This window comes from Calonectris borealis, chromosome 15, assembly GCF_964195595.1.
Source record: "Calonectris borealis chromosome 15, bCalBor7.hap1.2, whole genome shotgun sequence".
NCBI classification, from domain to species: domain Eukaryota; kingdom Metazoa; phylum Chordata; class Aves; order Procellariiformes; family Procellariidae; genus Calonectris; species Calonectris borealis.
The window spans coordinates 18,686,116-18,706,724 of record NC_134326.1 but is presented as its reverse complement, the minus strand read 5'-3'; the positions used below and the strand labels follow the sequence as shown (position 1 = coordinate 18,706,724).

At 47.6% G+C, this 20,609-nt stretch overlaps 1 protein-coding gene across 24 annotated transcripts in view; it reads left to right on the top strand.

Annotated features, from left to right (window-relative positions):
• The window catches only part of LOC142088803 (organic cation/carnitine transporter 2-like), a 60,883-nt gene extending 53,275 nt beyond the window's left edge, over positions 1–7,608 (top strand). For 8 of the 24 annotated variants that reach the window (XR_012676004.1, XR_012676011.1, XR_012676008.1 and 5 more), the window contains 5 exons: positions 1,952–2,307; positions 3,282–4,135; positions 5,242–5,603; positions 6,048–6,176; positions 6,909–7,608. Coding sequence is in view for 12 of the 24 variants with exons in the window: in XM_075164514.1 (XP_075020615.1) it covers positions 1,952–1,958 (7 nt within the window). In the remaining 12 variants the exon portion in view is untranslated. Of the gene's footprint in view, positions 1–38; positions 1,602–1,951; positions 2,308–3,210; positions 4,136–5,241; positions 5,719–6,044; positions 6,266–6,908 lie in introns of those variants that run through there. The other 16 variants (XR_012676014.1, XR_012676013.1, XR_012676012.1 and 13 more) reach the window with 14 other exon arrangements.
• The last annotated feature ends 13,001 nt before the right edge of the window (positions 7,609–20,609 follow it).

Here is a 20,609-nt window from a genome sequence, read left to right as displayed (position 1 = left end):
ACGTGAACTTTGAAAAGAAAACATAAGCAAATGAGACACAATCTCCACGGGAAATACTGATGTAATTACTGTGACTCAACTTATTAATGTTAGCTGCATTATGTAACTGTTGGTCTCAGTGCTTTCTTCTTATCTTGTCTTGTGAGTGTGCTACCGGGCGTTCGTGGCGATAAAAGAATTTGTCAGCTATGAAGCTGAAAATCCAAATTTTCAGGTTTTTCAGTCACCCCTTCCAAATACAGCATACGAAGGGTCTCCACTGAGCCCTGCGCCGGGGGCAGTCACCCACCGTGGTGTTCATTAATATCGAAACAGGGCAGGGTGCATCGGGAAGCAGGGTTTCGTCCCCTGGGAACGGTCTCATTAGTAGTCATGAATGTCCATGGGGTAGCACCGCGGTTGAATTAAAGGTTAAATAGATTGTGTTATGAGCGATGTAGTCTGGCTAAGGACTCTGACCACACAAGTGGGGTCAGGAGGTGCAAAAATTACTTAGAAACTTCATGGCTTGATGGTACCTCAGGTGGACACAGGTCACAGTCAGGCTGAGCAAAAATTAAATATGTAAGCTCATTTCAACAAGACAGCTGTTCTTTGTTTGGTGTTTTTTTTTTAATAAACACAACTGAAACATTTTATTTTGATTTTATATTTACATGGGGTGATTTAAGCAAAATTCAGATGTACTTGTGGGAAATTCCCTTTTGATCTAAATCATGTTTTCTGAGACAAAAGCGCTGTGATGGGAAAGTTCCAAACAACTCAGATTTCAACATTTGTTTTAGTTATTCGAGACAAACGATGCTCTGCACATTAAAGTATTTGATTTCATCTTGTTTCATGATGTAACTGAGAGATCCCTGTATGTCCATATGCTTGTTATTGCCAGTAAATGGTGTTGGCTGGGTACGAGGTGCCGCTGACAGACGCCATGAGAGCGATGCCAGTTTATATGACTTTCCATTAGCGACATAAACAAGTAGGACTGCCACCAGCCACCACTATTGTACAGGGAAATTCAGCCTAAACATGGTCTGAATCCCTATAAATACAGGGTACAAACGCAGCTGCTTCCCAGGACGATGCATGAGTCAATCCCAGCCGAAGGGAGGTGGCTGAGGAGTGATCAAGCTTCTCCAAGGGCTTCTCCTGGAGTTTACATCAGCTATTTTCACCCTTCTCTTTAGGGGCTGTGCCTTGTGTTACTGGCACAGTAACTACTCCAACTAGCAAAAGAAAAAAAAAAATATGTAATATACCCTTCGCAACTGTTTACCCTGTGACTGAGGAAAGTCCATCTGCTGTTGTGAATCTTGGAGGCTGTCCTTTAAATGGCAGGCGTACTGGCTTTCATCTCTAAACATTTTGTATAGGTAAATGACTTAGGAAATAGGAATATGGGTAATTCTGATGTGGAGGACAACAGGAAGAGGAGCTGGGCTGAGGAAACCAAGGAACGTGCGTGTGCTGTAGGACCTCTGTGTTCTTGCATGGAAGATACGTATGAAAGTGTCCTGAAAATGGTACCGTCACTTTGGCTTTAAAGACCACGTTTAAATGGGTGATGGATGCACCTGGTTGTGGCTGCGTGGGAAATACTGGTAAGAAGAGAGATGTTATGAGAAAAGAGATGTGGCCTTTTTATGCCACTCGTCAAAATCATTATCCCAACATCACTGACTGGAGGCTTTGCGAGAGTTTGGTTTTTTATTTTTCCAGTATTATTCTGCCTGATGGTTGTTGCTTATTAATATTGTTCAAGGAATTTTGCATCATTCAAAGGGCATGTTTTGCACTAGAGGGGGAATGTCCAGCAGACTGTTGACAGGATACCATTAAGCAGTGCCTTCATATCTACTAAAGAAATAATCTGAAATACATACCAAATAGAAGTTTTTGGAGGACCAGAACAATCTGACTTACTACTTGTTATTTACATTCTCTTTTCCAGAGAGTGAAAATGCTGGAAATAAAGGAGAGGAGCTACTTTGCACAATTTCCAGTGATTTTACAGCTTGAATTTCAAATTTGTAGAAATCTGCCATGGGAAGGGGCCGCCAGGGAAGCTGGGGCTCGTCCGCTCAGCCGGTGTCGCAGGGAGCGGCCAAAGCTGGAACCAGTTCCCGAAGTGCTCATGGTCTGGTGGCTCACCAGGACTTTGGTTTGAGACATCAGACGCCAATCAATGAGTTTTGGAAGACGCGCGTGCGGCCGCATGGACCATCTGGAATAGTGTCTGTCTGTCGGTAAGGGGCTGGTCTGTCTGCCCCGTCACGTCGACAGTCCCATGTGCTGGAGTGGATGCAGGTATGAAACTGGGCTTTTCCTCCATCAGATAAAACACTTTAAATCAAGTTCTGTGCATATGCTAAAAAAAAAGAAAAGAAAAAGACTTGATGACTGGAGATGAACAGTGCATGTGCTCAGAGACTAACGTTAAGCTGTCTTCGAGGTGGTGGGGAGAGTGTTTGTATCGTTACCCCTGTTCTGTCTCCTTGCATTTTGGATAAACACTATAGATATATCAGCTGTGGGACTGTTTCCAGTCTGCTCCTCCAAAGTCACGCATCAGCAGACATTGCCGAGCAGGAAAAAAATTGTATTTGATTTTTTAATGTGCAAGATAACATTACATAAAGACTTGGGGTGACTTATGGCTGTAATACGTAATTTTAATTTTAAATCTGTTGATTTATTTGTTCAGTTTTATGTTTGTATCTCTCTAGCGTGTTCCTTCTGCTTCATACAACTGTTCTTCCAAGTATGAGTTTTCCATCATGCTAGTGCTGAACTTCATGGCTCCATATAACAAAATTTAGAAATTTATCACAAATAAGGGGTATTTTCAAGCGGCCATCCATCATCGCAGTATTTGTTATGAAATAAGGACAGACTTTTTGATTCTGATGTTGTTTTTTATTCGCTTAGCACTGGTGTTACTTAATTACACCACTTAAATTAATTCTCACTTACATGAGAAAAAAATAGGACAGTGTTGGGCCCATTTCATTTTATCCAGAATGATAGAATGATTTATTCAGTCAGCAAGGAGTCTCACAATAATACAGATTTATCTTCTTTTGCAAGAGTGTGATAAACTTGATTAATCTGATCTTGTGGTCATGAAGATTAGTCTATCTGATGTGGCACAGAGCTGTTTGATGATTGTACTAGGAGGGGTTGTTTTGAGGCCAAGACTTCTCTCTGCAGATGCTGTGCAGGCAACGGTGACTTCTGCTGTTAAATGTCAGGCTCTTCTCTGGTTCTGCTTCCCACACTAGACGTGGCTCCAGCCTTACCCTGCCTGCTCACGTGGAGATGTCGCAAGCTTCAAGAGCTCAAAAAGGAAGGTTCAGATTTGGTCCGGAGCTTGCACAATGCCAGTGGTAGATCCAAGACTGAAACCACCAAGAGGTCAGGTCTTCCCTTCCTGCACGAGCGCCTCTGGCTCATTTCACATTAGAGCATGTTTGTGTTTCTGCTGGATGGCAGCGAGATCCTGGAGTCCACCATTAGCTTGACTACGAGTTAGGTCCGGAGGCCCCTAGCTGGCCTGCTCCCGCCTGCAGGAAGGGCGCCCAGCGCAGCCATCCGCAGCCGTGAGGGGAGGCGAAGTGGCAGAGACCTCCGTGACATCCTCTGCAAACTGGGCAGGACGGCGTTTGGAGCCCTTGGAGAAATTTCACTGGGGGGCAAAACCACTAAGATGGTATTCCGTAAGTGTCCGAAACGATGGGTATCCCAAAGTGTCTGAAATGGTCTAGTAGCGTGGTACCCCGGGTGCCTGCGGACCCCCTGGAAGGTGCGCTGCTTCACCGGGGACTTCTCCAATACTTTTCCCGTCTTTTCACCTGCTAAGCAAAACCTTCAACGTGGCAACGAGCAAGAGGGACAAAGCGCAGCTCGGGCATCTTACACAGCACAAAGCTTTGTCTCATCTGAGTTACAGGAAATCCGATGACTGCAGGAGGTATCTCCTTGCCAAGGAGATGTGTCCAAACCTATCTGACACCTGAGCCGCCTGAAATCAAACCTCGGTGCTGCCTGTTGAATATGCTACTTCGGACCCGCTGGAACTGAGCAGACATCCAAGAAGGACTTGGAGGCTAAATTTTGTTATTGGCTTGGTTGAGAGGTACTTGAGTCTTTTGAACATTTCTGGTGTCTCATAAAACATAAAGATGCAGAAAATTTCACATAGGGACCTTGTGTCCCATCGCTTCCCCTGTCTCACCTTGGTTTCTGGTACTTGCAGTTTGTTTTGGCTAAAATCAGAAGTGAAAGTATTTCTAATTTCTCATTGTGACCCAGACCAGGAAATGTGGAGAGCATTTCTAATCTTTCTAAGCTGAAGTCTCTTTTTTTTTCAAGCCTGTAAGCAGGTAAAGGGAAATTTGCTTTTTGATCTGAGTAAGACATAGATATCCAAAGCACTTCACTCGCCGTGGGTAAAAAAATATTATGAGATTCTCCAGCCTTTAAGTATTCTGGCTCCTGGAAGCAAAGAACTTCCTACTTTTATTTTAATTAACGTTCATTCTTGGGTAATCAATCTTTGCTTTTCTAATCGAATATAGTGTGTGTGATGTGGGACTTTCCAAAAACGACATCTGATTTGGTTGCTGGCCCACTGGCCCTGATGGAGGGGCTAATATTTCCCCATAATCTTTCCAAAGTTCGTCTTCCTCTGCAGTGTACTTCGTAACCTTCTTCGTTAACACAGAGAATAATATTAGTTTGTGATGGTTTTTGGAGCAGAGAAAGCTTCCTGTGAAGTTTTTTGTCTTACATTTGATTTAAAAACATAAAGGATTAGAGGGAGTTGAAAGCAAATAAAAATATTTGTGTAAATTATCTCCTTTCCACAGAAATTGTCCATTTTTTTGAGATTTATGGAAAATTGCTTTGCTCTCTTCTTTCTCCTCTGCACTGCTTCCTCCCTCTTCTCATCCGAACAACTTTTTCTGCACTTTGCAGACAAGGTTCTGTTTTCTCCTGAAGAAAGCCAGGTATCATTTGGGTTTTTTTTTTTTTTGGAGGTAAAGTGAAAATTTCTCTCCCATCTGCTATTTTTTTCTCTGCAAGCACCCTCATTTTTCTGAGCCCTTTTACAGTGTCTCCTTGTTAGGGGACAGAATCATTCCAGTGATGATTCCAGTGAAACTTAGGTCTGTTTATTTTGGGAGAAAATGCAAATTATTGCTCAGGAGGGACCGTTTCTTTTGTGTTTTACCACGGTAGATCTGCATTCCCGGGCACGGTGGGTTTCCCCATGGACCTTTATCATCTCCTGGCTGCGTGGATCATTACCAGCTCGGGGGTGAAGCGTGAAGAGCGGAAACTCGCCATGCACAGCCCGAGTGTCGGGAGATGCTGCGTCTGCTCCGCTCCTGCCCCGGCCCGACATCCCCTGCGACTCTCAAGCAAATCACTCGGTCTCTTTGCATCGCCCTACCTAGCCGTGCTCGTCCGGGGTGATTACAGCTTCCTTGCTCGTAGGGAGCTGGTAGGGGAATTTCAAGCTTCGGTGGTGGATTCGCACATCGAAGCGGAGCCCTGCGTGCTGTGCTGTGCTCTGCGAGGGGAAGCAGCTTGTGGGAAAGGTATGAACCGGAGAAACGTGTGGTGCCTCGAAAAAGCTGCAGCAAGCTGAGGAGGGGAGTTCCTGAGGTGGATCTGCACGAAGCCGCAGGAGCCGCTGTGCAGACGGGCACCGGGGTGCGTTGCTGGTGGAAGATGCAGCTTCTGGGGGGGGGACTCAGGGTGTGGGAGGCACCGTCTCTGTGCTTTCATCTCTGACACCCTGGCTCTCACTTTTATTTAAAAGCACATCTGGGTGCTGCACCCTGTTAAGTAGTGTATCTGGGAAATGATCAGCCAGAGGCTGGAACTTATCCCCGTGCCAGAGCCGTCTCTCGGTTCTTCAGCGGCACAGAACTCCCCGCCTTGGTTCATATTTCTCGTTATACACAGCTTGCTCAAGTTTTATTGCTTAGGTAGCCATAAACTCTAGAGCTTCAGACACCTCCCCACTCTACTTCTAGCAGCAAGCCCTGCATTAGTCACTTCGTGATGCTCCAAGCCATCGCACCGGACGAGGCGGTGGAAAGCCTGCGAGTCCCAGCGCGGTCGGACACCTCCGGCTGGTTCTTATTACAAGCTGGACAGTGTGCGAGGTGTGTCCTGTCCAGGCGTTTAAACGTTATCTGGCGTCATGGGGAAAGCAGATCTTAGACAGTTAAAGCACCTGAAGACAGTGCAGGAGGTGAGGAATATGGGAAATTATTTTTCATGGTGAGCTGGGTAGGCAGGAATGGATAAAGTTTTGGGAAGCAGAGACTGTGCCAAGGACTCCCGCAGCTGTTGGTAGAGGGCTACAAAAATTTTAGGCTCCCTGATCTAAGTTTTCATCTTCCAGCTGGACTGCAAGGAGAGAATTTTTGTCTTGGAAATTACTTCAGAGTAGGAGCATTAGAAAAATGCAGTTCTCCATCTTCACATCTTGCCATGCTGAAGCCTTCTGCAGGGCAGACCCTGCTGTCCACCTCACATGGGATGGTTTCTAGCGTGAGGAAGACGACGGTGCTTTCCCCGGGGAAGGGAATATAGCCAGAATAAGGTTGTGAGATGGGAGGTGGTTGGCAGGGTGTAGCCAGACGGTGACGTGTGTTTGGAGAAGAGCTTTATAAAATATACCGAAGGTAACACGCTGTCAGCTGTCTTGATGCCAGTGTTGTAAAAACATTAAAAAAAAAAAAATATATATATATACACACACACACACAACACTTGCAGGATATCAGCGTGTGAAGAAATGAATACACTTTAGCAAAGAAGGAATACTTTTTATCAGCTGAACTAGAAATACAGTAATATTCAATATGTTAACATTGCCCCTTTCCTTACAGCGCTTGATACGTGGTTTATACCCAGAAGCAGCGTGGGGTGAAGCCAATGCTGGGAAACTTTCCCCATGGAAGCGGGGATGCGGAGGAGGTTTCTGGCGGAGCAGCAGTCGATGGCCCGCACACCCCGCGGCTCCGGTGCTCCCGACCAGCGGCTGGGCGACGGCCAAGGGAAAGCTCTGGCCATCCGGCGGCTGTTGGGTGTCTGACGGGACAAGGGGACACCGGAGGGAAACGTGGAAGAAAGAATCTGAATCTGAATTCAGGTTCACAGCTTTGCAACCGGTAAAGATTAAGATCTGAATTTTGGCACTTCTTGTGCGTTCTGCAGCCAGAACACCGCCCGTGTCTGCTCTGTGTAAGAGCCTTGGGAACGCTGGCATGCCCGGTCTGTATTTTTAGGTCACTTCCAGAGAAGTGGATTCATTTCGATGGAACCAGCCGACCGCCTCGGCACTCAGCCGTGTTGTGATGGGGATGAAGGACAGTTTCCACCTTACATTGTCTCGCTGTCAGAGGTTTTGACCTTGCTCACATGGCTGTTACTGCTTGATTTATCTTCACTGACGTTCAGACTTTGACCCTACCAAGGTCGTTATCAGACCATCTCTGCATTTCAGTGGCCAAATGCTCAAAAGCCAGGGTCCCCGGCAGGGGCTTCCTCTGCCTAACACAAAATAAAGACCAACCTCTGCTGAACTGATTCATCCCACTTTAATCCCTCTCTTCAGGAGGTCTCTTTGCCTTCCTGGAACCACCTGGTTCGTTAGAAATTGGGCTTTTGAATGCATTAGAAATGTAGACCTCATATTCCCACAGGCAGGTGGGGATGTGGCGGAATGAATGTGCATATTGTATCTTAATAATCTAGTCTTCTGGGGCTGTCAGACTTTTTGAAGGAGGTTTGAAACAGGGACCAGTTTTATCTCACACCAGGCATTGGGTCCTCACTTAACTAACTGTGCAACTCCATATAGATTTCTCAACCTAAATTACAGTACTGTACAATAATCAGATATTATTTAGAAAGTATTTGGTAAGTAACATCTGCTGCACTGAAAATTAAATTAAGGGTGTTAAATAGGAGTTTAAAGAAAGCAGGTTTTGGGGAAAATATCTTTGGAGATACCTATTTTAGTTCAGATTTCAAATTTAAATTTCCTCAAAGATGTTGGCAGGATTAATTTCTCCTTTGTACACACAACATTTTTGTTCATATTTGCCATTATACAGCTCCTTTCAAGCTGAATATTATACTGGAATACAGCAAAAGCCAAATTTAAGATATGAAACTGGAGGAGACCATATTTCATACTGCATAAAATGCACTTCTGGAGTTTTCAGTTCTTCTTTTCTGCAGTATTACAAATGCCTTTATAAAGTATCATGGCTGATGAGCTTAAAAAAAAAAAAAAAAAAAGAAAAGAAGAAAAAAAAAGAAAAAACCCTGTGGCTTTGGATATATTCACTTCAAGTTTGTGGTTACTGTTTCCCAGGCTGCATAGAGGTGAGCGTAAGTTCAGTCATTGCACCGCTGCTTCACCAGTCTCTGCTGGTGTTTCTAAATGACTCTGATAAAAGATTGTGAAAAATGGACCTGTGGTAAATTGCATCATCCTTGTTGTGCATTTTAAGATGGGGACACATCACAAACTGTGTGTCCGGGTCACACTCAGCCTTCCCTTGCACCCCTTCGCCATCCCCGCAGCAGCCGCCGGTGCAGTTCCGCCGGTGCAGCCTGCGGTGGGTGCAAACCTGCTACATTCTGCTGTGAATTAATTGCACAACCGTGCATCTCTAACCATGCTGTTTTCCTCCTTTGCACTAGAAATTTTTCATTAGCTAGTCATAGAGACACCATATTTCTCTTTGATGGAAGATAAAAAGCTGCTCTGGGTGGAAGTCCCCAACCACTGTGCACAGGACCCCCATCAGCTACAAGTGTTCAAATGGTGTGAGACCCATCTGAACCGAGAAATCCTAGAACAGCATTTCACTTTCTCGCTGCCTGTGCCCTGAACTGTGCAACCACTCTTTAAACCCCTTTCTTTCCAAAATACAAAGAGCTTTTTCCTTCTCAGTCTTTGAGAGGTTTTACTTTAACCTCATTAAACTTCATTGCCAAAATCCAAAGCAGATTGAGATGAAGCAGCTGATATGTGAGAATACGAGTTACAAATTGCTGCTGTAGAAACGCTTGCAATAGAACAGCCTCTCCATATGCGTCTTTAAACAACGTACATCGCCGTGAGTTACAGTAGGAAGAAGTGGGGAGTCCCCGGTTTGGCAGAGTTACGTTAGAAATCAGGCCAAGCCCAGTCTCTCTGGGTACAGCCAGGGCTGTTGGCTGCTGGCTCGTTGCATGCGGTTGGTTGTTGTGGTGCTGGGATATATTTACATGTTTTATTTGTATGTAAATGTAAGAAAGCAGAAACATAAATCCTCCCGTGTGCTTGGCTCTTCTAAAATAAACCCACACAGCCACCTATTTTGAGGGAGGTAACGCAGATGCTACAGCCATAACAAGTGCAAGTGTCCCTGCTCGCAGCCTGCTGCGCTGGCTTGTGCTGTCCCCGCGGATGCAAGTCTGGGGTTACGTTATTCTGGGGGTGTCCTATGATCCCCACATGCAAACCTGTCCTGGTTTCGGCTGGGATAGAGTTAATTTCCTTCCTAGTAGCTGGTATAGTGCTGTGGTTTGGATTTAGTATGAGAATAATGTTGGTAACACGCCGGTGTTTTCGCTGTGCTAAGCAGTGCTTACACTGGTCAAGGACTTCTCAGCTTCTCATGCTCTGCTGGCTGGGAAGGCTGGGGGTGCACAAGGAGCTGGGAGGGGGCACAGCCAGGACAGCTGACCCAAACTGGCCAAAGGGATATTCCATACCATATGGCGTCATGCTCAGTATATAAACGAGGGGAAAGCTGGCCAGGGGCTGCTGCTCGGGGACAGGCTGGGCATCGGTCAGCGGGTGGTGAGTAATTGCATGGTGCATCACTTATTTTGTATATTATTTTTATTATTATTATTATTATTATTATTATTATTATTATTATTATTATTATTCCGTTATTAAACTGTTCTTATCTCAACCCACAAGTGTTCTCACTTTGACTCTTTTGATTCTCTCCCCCATCCCACTGGGGAAGGGACTGAGCAAGCGGCTGTGTGGTGCTTAGTTGCCGGCTGGGGTTAAACCACGACAAAACCTGATATGCATCCATATCCCAGAGCAACTCCTGGTGCTTTAGGTGTATGTTAGATACTTCAGCCAGTTAGATACTTCAGCTATGCTGCTGGGTAGGAGTTCAGTGCTAATTTGCACCGGCACTTCTGGAATGCATCCTGGCATCCATCTGCGTTTGGGCACCAAACTGCAACGTGTCACCTGGACCTGCAATGCTCTTTACTCTGCATCTTGCTTCTATCGTTACGCAGTCATTTACGGAATCAAAATAGTCCTTAAAACCCAGCACAAGTAAGAGATCCTTTTGGATTTAGTATTTTCTCTCCTGGGTAGAAAATGCGTCAAGGCTGGCATTCGTAAACCAGACTTTGCAACTGAGAGATAACTTTTCCTATTGCAGTTTTTGTACAAGAAGGGAAATGATATCTCAAATAAAAAGTGCCCCGGGAATCAGTCCCCACACGATGGTGTGTTTCCATCGGCACCCTATTACCCTTGGCAATCCAGGGTCTGGCACGGACCTCTCGCTTTCCCACTCGTTATAAAGCAGGAGTGATTGTGCGTGAAAGGAGGTGCCTGGATGTGATACCAGCTGAGAAATATCCCGGCCACTTCTCTTTTCCCATCAGTAGATATTGCTTCAGTTCCCATTTCCTAATACTGCCTCTTTCATCGGCTTCAGGCCCTTTTCACCACTTGCTTGCCAAGGATTTCTGAGCCTTGGACCAAGACATACTTTAGCTATTTTAAATGAAATCTGTGATATTCCTGTTGTATTTTGTCTTCAAATGGGCATTTATCTTCCTTTCTACAATTTTTTTTCCTCTTTTATGATAACTAGCAATGCAAGCTAGAGTAAGGTATTTGCACCATGCTATCTGCAGGGCTCTAGCCATGGAAATAATCTCTGTCCTCCTCACCTCTTGCCTACACCTGACTTTTCCCCACTCTTCCTTTTAGCTAGACCCTTCTGCCACTTCCCTGTCCTTTAATATTAAAGTCAAACAGACATCAACTTGTGTCTCAAATACCCTGTAAAATTTGTGAATCTCAGACCATTAGAAAATGGCTCAGATACTTGCAGTGAATCAGACTGGAGTTGGCCGAGCGATACCTGCAGCCACGCTGCCATCATCGCATCGCTATATTGCTGCTTCTGCAAGTTTGTAGCTTTTTGTGTATTTAATTAGTGCTGGTCCCACCACAGTGCCTAGGGGCCTCATTTTCCACCGGGGATGGTGCTGCCATTTTGGGATCATAGTGCACAACGGTGAGGAGGGGGAGGAAAGCGGTTCTCCTGATGGTACAACATGCACCCGGGGTCTGGGTGTTAATTCTTGCTGCTACGGTGCTTGTGCTTTCTCTCCCCCAGGAGACCGAATGTACCTCATATCTGTACAGAAACTAATGCAATTCAATGCTGATTTTGGCCAGGAGCCTCGGTACTGCTTCAACATAAAAATGCAGTAAGAATTTGCTTGTTTCCAAAAGACCCTTCATCAGGCACTACCAGAAAGGAGCAGATTCAGACCCAAGCTGCCTTTGGGCTCTAACAGCCCAACGCTGCATCACCGAGCTGGTCCTTCCCCACCCCGGGCATCCCTGTGCCCCACCGCCAGGTATTGCTGTCACCAAAGCCCCTCTCATAAACCAGCTTCTGCACTGCGGTGCTTTGCACCCTGATGGTAAACCAGGTAGGAAATCAGGAGGAAAAATCAGGCTGGAAACGGTAGGGGTTTGGGACCTGAGTGTGCTCAGCTGGCCCCGCAGCAGCAACAGCCTCATTGCCTGATTATAAGCAACTGTCCCAAAAACCCTTGACCTTTGCATTATTTTCAGAGCTGTAAGGAAAAGGAAATAGGAAGTAGAGCTGCTGTAATGCATTTTTGTACACTGCTATGCTCCAATGTGCTGCTGTTTACCTTGCGAGTGTTTTTTGTTTGCATTTGCATTTTGAATATTGTAAGCAGCAGCTGCAGCTCTTCATCTGAGCTCAGCACTCTGCCGTGCTCTGGGTTTTCCTTGGGGCAGTTTAGCCAGGGGCATATCTCAGTAGCTGCATCCTGCTATCAGCAAGGGCTTTGCAGTGATGTTATTTAGCCCAGGGAGGAAGGAAAGGAGCCAGTAGGTCCATTTATCTGAAAGCAGAGCTCCTGGGGTGGCAGGGCCAGCTCTGCAAAGCCCTGGCTGTGGGTTGAGCGGGGTCTGCCCCTGCAGTGATGTGCAGCAGAGCCAGGCTGGGAGCCTGCATCACATCAGCTCCTCTTTGCATCAGGTACTCTGATATTGTTTGAAATTGTTATTGCTTCTTACCTAAGGATAGAAGTGGTTGAGAGAAACTAGGAGTGCAATCCCGATGGTGGGGATGCACTGGTTTGCTGGTATCCTGGGGTTAGAGAGGAGACCCCAAGCTAATTTCCTGGGACACCGGGTTGAGAAATAAGGGCTGGTAAACCACAGGGTCTGTGTTTTAATAACTCTTGATCTGGGGTTTCTAATGCCTGTTTTAGAAATACATCTAAGGAAGTTTGCATCTTGTTGTTTGAACTACATGTGGCTTAAAACTGCTACAGTCATTCTTGGCTTTAATTCCATTTTACTCTCAGAAAATTAGTAAACAAACATAATTATTTCCATACAGTGGGTGCTGTGGGCTATCATGGATTGGCATGAATCAAAATGATTGAAGAGCATTACTGAGTGTCCTGAGAGTGAGAGGAAAACATTACTGGTGGAGCTGCCTGCACAGATGGGTCTCTAGCACATTAAGTGTTGCATTTTAAGACAAAATGAAACTGTTTCTTCCTTTTTTTTTTTTTCCTTCATTCATAGACAGAAGCCAAACTCTTACTGGCTCTAGGCTTTCCTTTTCTGTTTTTTTTTTTTCTCAATATTTCTGGTTTTTCCTCTCTTCCGTTCACTGTACCTGTTCTTTTCTTTGTTTCCACTTTACAGGACGCGTCTGTGCGTATTTCTCCTGTCCTCCTGTTGCAATGCTCTGGATGGGGGCCGAGCCTGAGGGCAGGTAATGTCTGCCCCTGGGTGAATGGGAATATCCTGCAAACAAGGACAGAACTTCCAAGGCACCAAATGCCTCTTCCTAACCTGTCTGTGCCAATTGCCCTCCGCTCCTAGATACTTCAGTAAAAAATGAGGAATCGTCTACTGTGGCTTATTCTAGTAATAACGTGCATTAGAAGTGCCTTCAGAGGAGCTTCCCACGTTGTACAGAGGGCAAGGCATCTCTTGTGCTTTAGTTTTCTGCATCTAGATTATTCTGTTTGAGAGGCTTCTTGAGAAATCAAAAGCGCTTGTGAGCACAGTTGCAATACCACCAAACCCCAGGGCAGGCAGGGCTTTGCAGAATTGCTGGTTGTGCTCTCCTCGGTGTCCCTCTGGAGACAGAAACGGGGGTGAGCAGATGGACCTCTGTATCTTCCAGCAGTAGCAGCACCAGCCTGTGAAGGTTATTCCCCTCTTCCAATCCAGTGAAAGCTTTTGGTCTGATATTTCTTGGTTGGGGCGGTGGAGGGTTTCTTGTTATTGATGATTCAGCTTTCCTCAGACAGTAAGTTTACACTCCTTTTTTTGGAGTTTGATAAAGCAAATATTAAGGCAGCACCTCAGTGCATAGGATGCCTTAGGGTGAAAGACTTGGGTAGAAATGCCTTATAAAGTGTGGTTGGGATTTGCCTCTGCTGTTGAAGCTGATATAGATGGTTTCACCTGGGAGCTTCATGCTGCTGCACTTTTGTGCAGCAGAGAAACATCATACAACAAGTGAGGGAATGGCCACCGATAGCTGTGTTTCTCTGGCTGTGAGGTGTGGAAGAACCACAGACTTACTACCAGACCTTAACTGAAACATAATTAAAACTTAACAAGAAAAGAGCTCTTCTGAAAGCCAGCTGCTGATTAAAGAAAGATGATAAACAGATGGTAAATCAGTGCAGTAAGCAGGGGGAGAAAGCAAAGAGCTTCTTGTGAACTGCACCACCTGCGATGATCTGCTTGCTGTTGGCAGAACATAGCAGGGTAGTCTTGTAGGATAACTCTCACGGAAAGGGACCTTGGGAGGACTCTAGTCCAACCTCCTGCTCAAGCAGGGTGAGTCACAAGGTCAGACCAAGTTGCCCAAGGCTGTTTCCAGTCAGGTCTTGGAAACCTCCAAGGATGGAAACCTTCCTGGGTGCCCTGGCCCACTGCTGGACTGTCCTTGCAGGAAAAAACATCCCCTGATATCTAGGCTGAACCTGTCATTTCAGCTTTTCCCCCTTGTCTCTCGTGCTCCTACCATGCACCTTGGAAGAGCCTGGCTCCACTTTCTCAATAAGCCCCTAGCAGGAGGGTGCCAGGAGCCCCCCTAAAGCCTCTCCTCCAACAGAACAAGCCCCCATTGCCCCCTCCTCTTACAGCAAGGGCTCTGTGCCTCTGGCTGTGCTGGTGGCTTCAAGCTTTTGGGGCTTATTGCTCCAGTGTGTCAATGTCTTTCTTGTACTGGGGGGACTCAAAACTGGAGGCAGTGTTCTAGGTGTGATCTACTGAGCGCTGGCTGGAGGTGATAATCCCTTCCTTCGATCTACTGGGTATGCTTCTGTTTGTGTATCTTGGTGTGAAGGTCTGAATAGACAAACCTGTGTGAACTGGCGACCCGAGCAGGAGGTGTCCTGGTGCTCTGAGGTGGAGAGCAGAGCAGGGGAAGTGCTGAATTGGGGCGTGAATCACAGACACACTGAATTCGGCATTCCCGTGACTGCAGCAGATAGGGCCGGAGCTGCCCCCGTGCCCCACGGCACTAACCCTCCTGTGCTGATGACTGACACCAGCGACCAGCCTTTCCTCTGTGCTTCTTGCAAGTGTTGTGAATAATGCTAGTGAGGCATATTTTTAAGTGACAATATATAATGAGTGGCTTTTGCACAGGAGCTCCTGTGGGTAGGGGGCTATCATACAAAGCCAATGCTCTCCAAGCATGGAGGTCTGTCTTCTTGTCTTCGCTGCATATGGCTTGGTGGCCCCAGGCAACACTGTCTGCTGGACACTTGTTGGGTATGGACTTGGTAGGATAATCAACGAGTGCCTGGAGGGATAAGAGCAAAAATAAATGCTTATGCAATGGTCAGCCTGCCAGACCCATGGGGCCATGAGTAATGGTCAAGTCACTACTCACCTGGCTGGTGAGATGTGGAGTGGAAGGAAAGGATAAAACCGTATTAGCTGTGGGGAAAAGAGGATGTCCAGGGAAGCAAGTTCTCAGTTCTTCAGGTGTGGCCTTACCTGATGCCCACAGGCACTTCTGGCAACACTCCTGCTGCAGTAGCATTAGACTGCACACTCCAGATAGGCATGCTATAGAAATACTTTGACGGAAAGTGGTTTAGACTAAACCTACACTGGCTGTACAAGCATTTTTACTGCCATCTTCCCAAGCAAGACGGGGAATTTTCAATTACAGAATCACAAACAGCCACACAGGACACACCCTGATTTATGCATCAAATACCAGGAAAGGCTTAAGTTCTGTTTGTCACTTAGCAGATGGTGACGGTTGCTCCAGCATGTGAAATATTTCATGCCTGACACTTCAATTCAGGAAATAGTGGTTTGCTCAGCAGAGGTGCAGGAGGCAGCAAGTTGTTATCGAGTATAACATTAGTCTTTCTCATAGTTTTTTCTCGATTTACTGAGTTTGTTTTGCAGAGCAGAAAGCTGTACTGGGCTCTGCAGAGAGGGCAGTGGTGCACCCCAGCTGGCACGTGCAGGCTCAGGGTGCCCGCAGCAGGGGACATGTCCCAAGTGCCAAGCTCTCGAGCGTTTTGTTGGGTTTTTGACACCGTAGCGAGTTTGTTTTCTTGCAGGGCTAGGCTCACGTCCTGCAGACCTCGGCCGCTGAGGTTCCTGTTCCTCAGACGCAAGGTGCCTGAGGTTTGTTGAACCGCAGCGAGTTCATTGTGAAACTGTGCCACCAAAGTGGCTCCAGCCGCCCCTGGGTTGTTGTTATTCTGTAAAGCCGGGTGAAGTCAGTCCCTCCAGGCACTTACCAAGAAGTCAGGAGGTATGCGCAGGCTGTGCTGGGTGGATGCTGTGCCCATCCCACGGGTGGGAGGGCAGCAGTGGGTTTCCTGCACCGTCCTCTCAACTTCGAGGAGAGAGCTGCGATAAGGACAACACCTGGGTCCTCTGTCTCGATCCTGCATTGAAAGCAAAAAGAAACAAGCTGGAAGACCAGTGTCTTCCTCCTCACCTTTACAAGGGCCATGTGAAAAGGTCATGGAAATGATGGAATGGCTCCTTCCAGCCAAGGGCCCCGGGGAGGCTGGAGCACAGCCCCCCGCTGCCTGCCGGCACGGCTGCTCCCACTGCTTCTGCGGCTGCAGAGACTTTCTAATTTGTAAAGCAGTCGGTGTGGGTTTGGCGAGCACTGATAACCCTGGGAGGGTTGTGGAGCTGGGGCACTGCAGGCGAACCAGGGCTCTCCACGGGTGGCTTTCAGCCAGCCCCTTCGAGGTGGCCAGGGATGCAGAATCCCTGCAGCAGCCAAGCAGTGAAAAGGAGCTGGTTGCTAAAAGTGGAGCATAGCCCACCCATGCCTCTCCCACAGGGTACAGGATGGTGCTTGGCAGTTCCCGGGGTTGGCAGAGAAACACCTCTGCTGCAACGTGATCCCCACAGCCTTTAAACATGGCTCAGGGTGTAGGTTATTCTTGTTCACGGCAAGAACCTTCCCCAGGGCAGTTAGCAGGTTTCCCTGAAATACAGGAATTTTGCCGTTACTTGGATCTGACTGTAAGGTACCATGCGATGTGTTTCCGTGGCACAGTGTCAACGCTCCAGCCTCGGCACTGGGAACAGTCGAGCATCAGCCGTGGGGTGCCTTGTGCTGCTCCCCCGACCCAGGCAGGGTCCTGCTGCCGTCCCGTCGCAGGGTTCCTGCTGCGAGGTCTGTAGTCCCTGCAAAAGGGGGAAAAGCAGAATCATTCCTGATCCTGGGGAGACCGCCTTGGAAGGCCACCCGCTCAGCCTGGCTGTGCTCGTCCGTGGCAGCAGGAGATGTCACCCCGACATGGAACACAGAAAAAGGCTTCCTCATACCTATGCACAGGTCGAGGGCTGTCCACACTCCCTAACCCCTGGATGCCCGTGTAACGTAAAGGTGCACTGTGATCAAAACACCTCAATGAGTTGCTTCTCTCAGGATGCTAATTAGGTAGAAGATTTGCTACCTGTTTATCACAAGTAAAATACCGGAGGAAAGCGAGCTGGGATCTTTCTCCTGCTGAGCTGTTCATCAGGGGTGGGGATGAGGGGCTCAGCCTGTGCTTCCAGCAAAGCTCTCCACACTTCTCCATGAGGAATTATTGTTCTGAGGGAGGGGAATTTTCCTGAAGACAGGAATTATATTCAAGCTTTGCCTTGGCTTTGCTGCCAGCACATGCACATGGCTTTCATGTGCTGCTGCCTGTCTCGGAGCGGAGGCGCAGGAGGTGTTCAGCCGGAGGGATGAGGCAGTTGGGTTCTGAACTGTTGGGATGAACCCAGCAGCAAACAGGATCTGGGAATTAAGGCCCCAAAATTAGCCAGCTCTGCGTACAGCTGGGCAAGGGTATAATCTAAGTGGGCGCAAGCCTTTTAAAATCAATGGAAAAAACTTCTGTTGTCTTTAGCTCTAAGGGAAGATAACATTAAATCAGCTAAGAAAGGGCAGTTTCAGTAATAGCGCCTTGAACACACTACCAATCTGAAATCTGGTCAGTCACAAGATGTAAATTAAAAATAGGTCCAAGAACATACCTATTAATTGCTGTGGGTTTTTTAAATCCTCTTCCTCTTCTTGAGGATTGCTTTCCTCTCCCTGCCTCATGGAGAAAAAGCCAATCAATGAGACAGGCTGATCACCCGTGCATGGAAATTGTGCGTGTAGCATCAGTCAGCTGTGCTGGTCTGGACCATTCCTCTGGTGGCATTTTGCACAGCGGCTGGGAAGCAGCACGTTTCTGATGCTACCAGTTGTAAAACTTTTGTAACCCTTGTGGTTCAGATAATGTTCTGTAGGCAACATCTAAGGTGCTTTTGGTATGGCTCAGATGCAGTTGTTGATTGTTGGTGTGAGCTTGATGGATGTTACGCATTAGTAGATAAAAACTACATGAGATTTCTTGATGTGATGCAGCTTGTGCTGGGATTTTGGCACGCAGCCTGAGATGATACAGCCGTCACGTGAACATTAGGCAAATGAAGCACAGCTTTGCCACGGCCCCAGCCTGCACCAGGTGAGCTGGGACCTCGCCGCAGGGTGAGGGCGGGAGGCGTGTGGAGCTGTGGGGCAGAGCAAACGGTGGCGTGAATCACTCGCACCGAGGCAGGTCGCCCTCGTACACCCCAGGAAAGTCTGTCCATGGGCTTCCAGAAGTGTGGGATGCGGAGCGGGAGAAACCCCGGTAAGGCTTTTCCAAAGCTGATGGCAAAGGATTGTTCTGGGCAGGAATGGCAGCTGCTGGATATAATACTGAATTATTATTTCCGTATGAAATGTATATATGTGCTAACATGGCTCACTTGCTGATTTTAAATAATACCACTGGTAATCTATGCCATCTCCCTCCAGAATTTTTTTAAAATATCCTAAAAACCAGTTTACCAGCCACAAGGCTGGGAACAAGCCAGCGTAGTCCACACGCCACTCTCTGCTCCCTCTGCTTTCTTCAGCAATAAAGTCAGTGGAAACAAAGTTGTACCTGTCTGGACTTGGCTTCTCAATCAATTTTTTCTGCCTGAAGACTGTTGGTGAAAACTTTATAGTATTTAGCTCATGACAGAACAAACTCGGTGAAATGTATTCGTGCAGTGCAGATATTAAAACTGGGCATGTTCAGTGTTTATGCCTGTGGTTAGCCTGGGTCTTGTTATTTAATAGCCTGGCTTGCAAATAGCTAATATGCGTAATGGTTGTGCTGAATTCATTTTGAACTAGGGCCAGCATCCTTATGCTGCTTTCTGTGCTTCATTCTCTGTGCTATCACTGCTAAACCACCGCATGCTTTGAAAGGAGCAAAACCTCCATCTGCGCAGAGCTCCTCAGACCATCACCCCATCCTCCTCCCAATGAAACCTGCCTTTTAACCACGCCCTTGCTTTTGTATTTTTAACCATTGCTCCATGCAAACAGCGAAAACAAAGTCCTTCCCTTTGCCAGTGGCTGGCGAGGCAGCTGTTTCTGCTAAGGCAGTCGTGTGAAGCTGGCGAGGTTGAATTCCCCTGGAAGATCCCCAGAAGCTGCTGCACGCATCTCAGCTTGCCCCAGCGTTGCTGTGCTTTGATGCTGTGGCCACGTGCCTGCAGCGCAGCGTGTCGCAGCCGTGCAATGGGGAACAATGCACAACGGGCAGGAGCGCTTATTTGAAGTGTGAAATTTCCTATACCGAAATAGGTCGTGAGTTCACCTGCGATGGCTGAGCATCCTCGACGCAGGCATCGGCAGTCGTCGTTCTTCAGGATGCTCATGTTGTGTAAATAACGCGCGTTGCTGCTGTTCTGGCCCAGGCGCTGGGTGCCGCTTGCCAGGGAAGAGCCACTGGCAACCTGACGTGCCACCAGCTCAGCCATCTTCTCCCTGCAGTCTTTTGGCAGCTGAGGAGACACCAGTGAGCTGCGAGAGGCCGGTCTGTGCCACGCGGGCTGTGACAGCATCTCTCCCCTAACCCCACCCGACGTCCCTCGCCGGTGGCTCCGCTGGCAGGTGACAGTGGCTGCACCCAGCCGTGCGCGGGCTGGCCAGGTACCGACTGTCAGGTTCTTCAAAGGCTTCACGGTGAAGTTTCTGTATGAATTGTGAGCAAAACAGGGTGGATCCTCCTAAAGAAGAGGAGAGCCTGACCACTTGCGTGAGCTGTCAGAGGGCAGGGAGAGAGGCTGCGTCTGCTGTCCTGCAGATTGCATTTCTTATTCCTGGAGATCTGCTGATAACCGTTTTCCAATGCCTATTCCATCCATTCATTTGTCCTGACTTTGTTTACCAGCCTTACGTACCAGAAGGGATGATTAACTGCCTTTGCATTCATGCAGAGGCAGACCCTGGTAACTTCTGGCCCCTGGGTCCCAACCCACAGTGCTTTTGGATGGGTGGGTGTTGGGATCCGCCCCCCTCGCCCACTCCCTGGCCCTCATTGTCTCCTAGCCCCGTGGCCACAGATCCTCCTGCCTACCCCGTCCTCCCTGTTACTCCTGTCGTGCTGTCTGTGATTTGGCACCGCTCTTCACCTTGGTCAGCAAGGCAGCCCATGGAACGAGCGTGTACCTGGCAGCCCTGAGTCCTTAATACTGTGGATTGACACCTCTGCTTACATCCAGCTGGTGACCAAATATGTCTGCCAGCAGGATGAGCAGGTTTTCTAAGTTTTTGGTGATTTATGGCTTCTGCTGGCTTGGGTTCATGTGGCCTTTGAGTGTTCAGCTCGGTGGCAGGGCATGCCATGTTCTTGTTTGAGCTCTGAGAAGGGCCATGGGAAGCTTTCCCTGA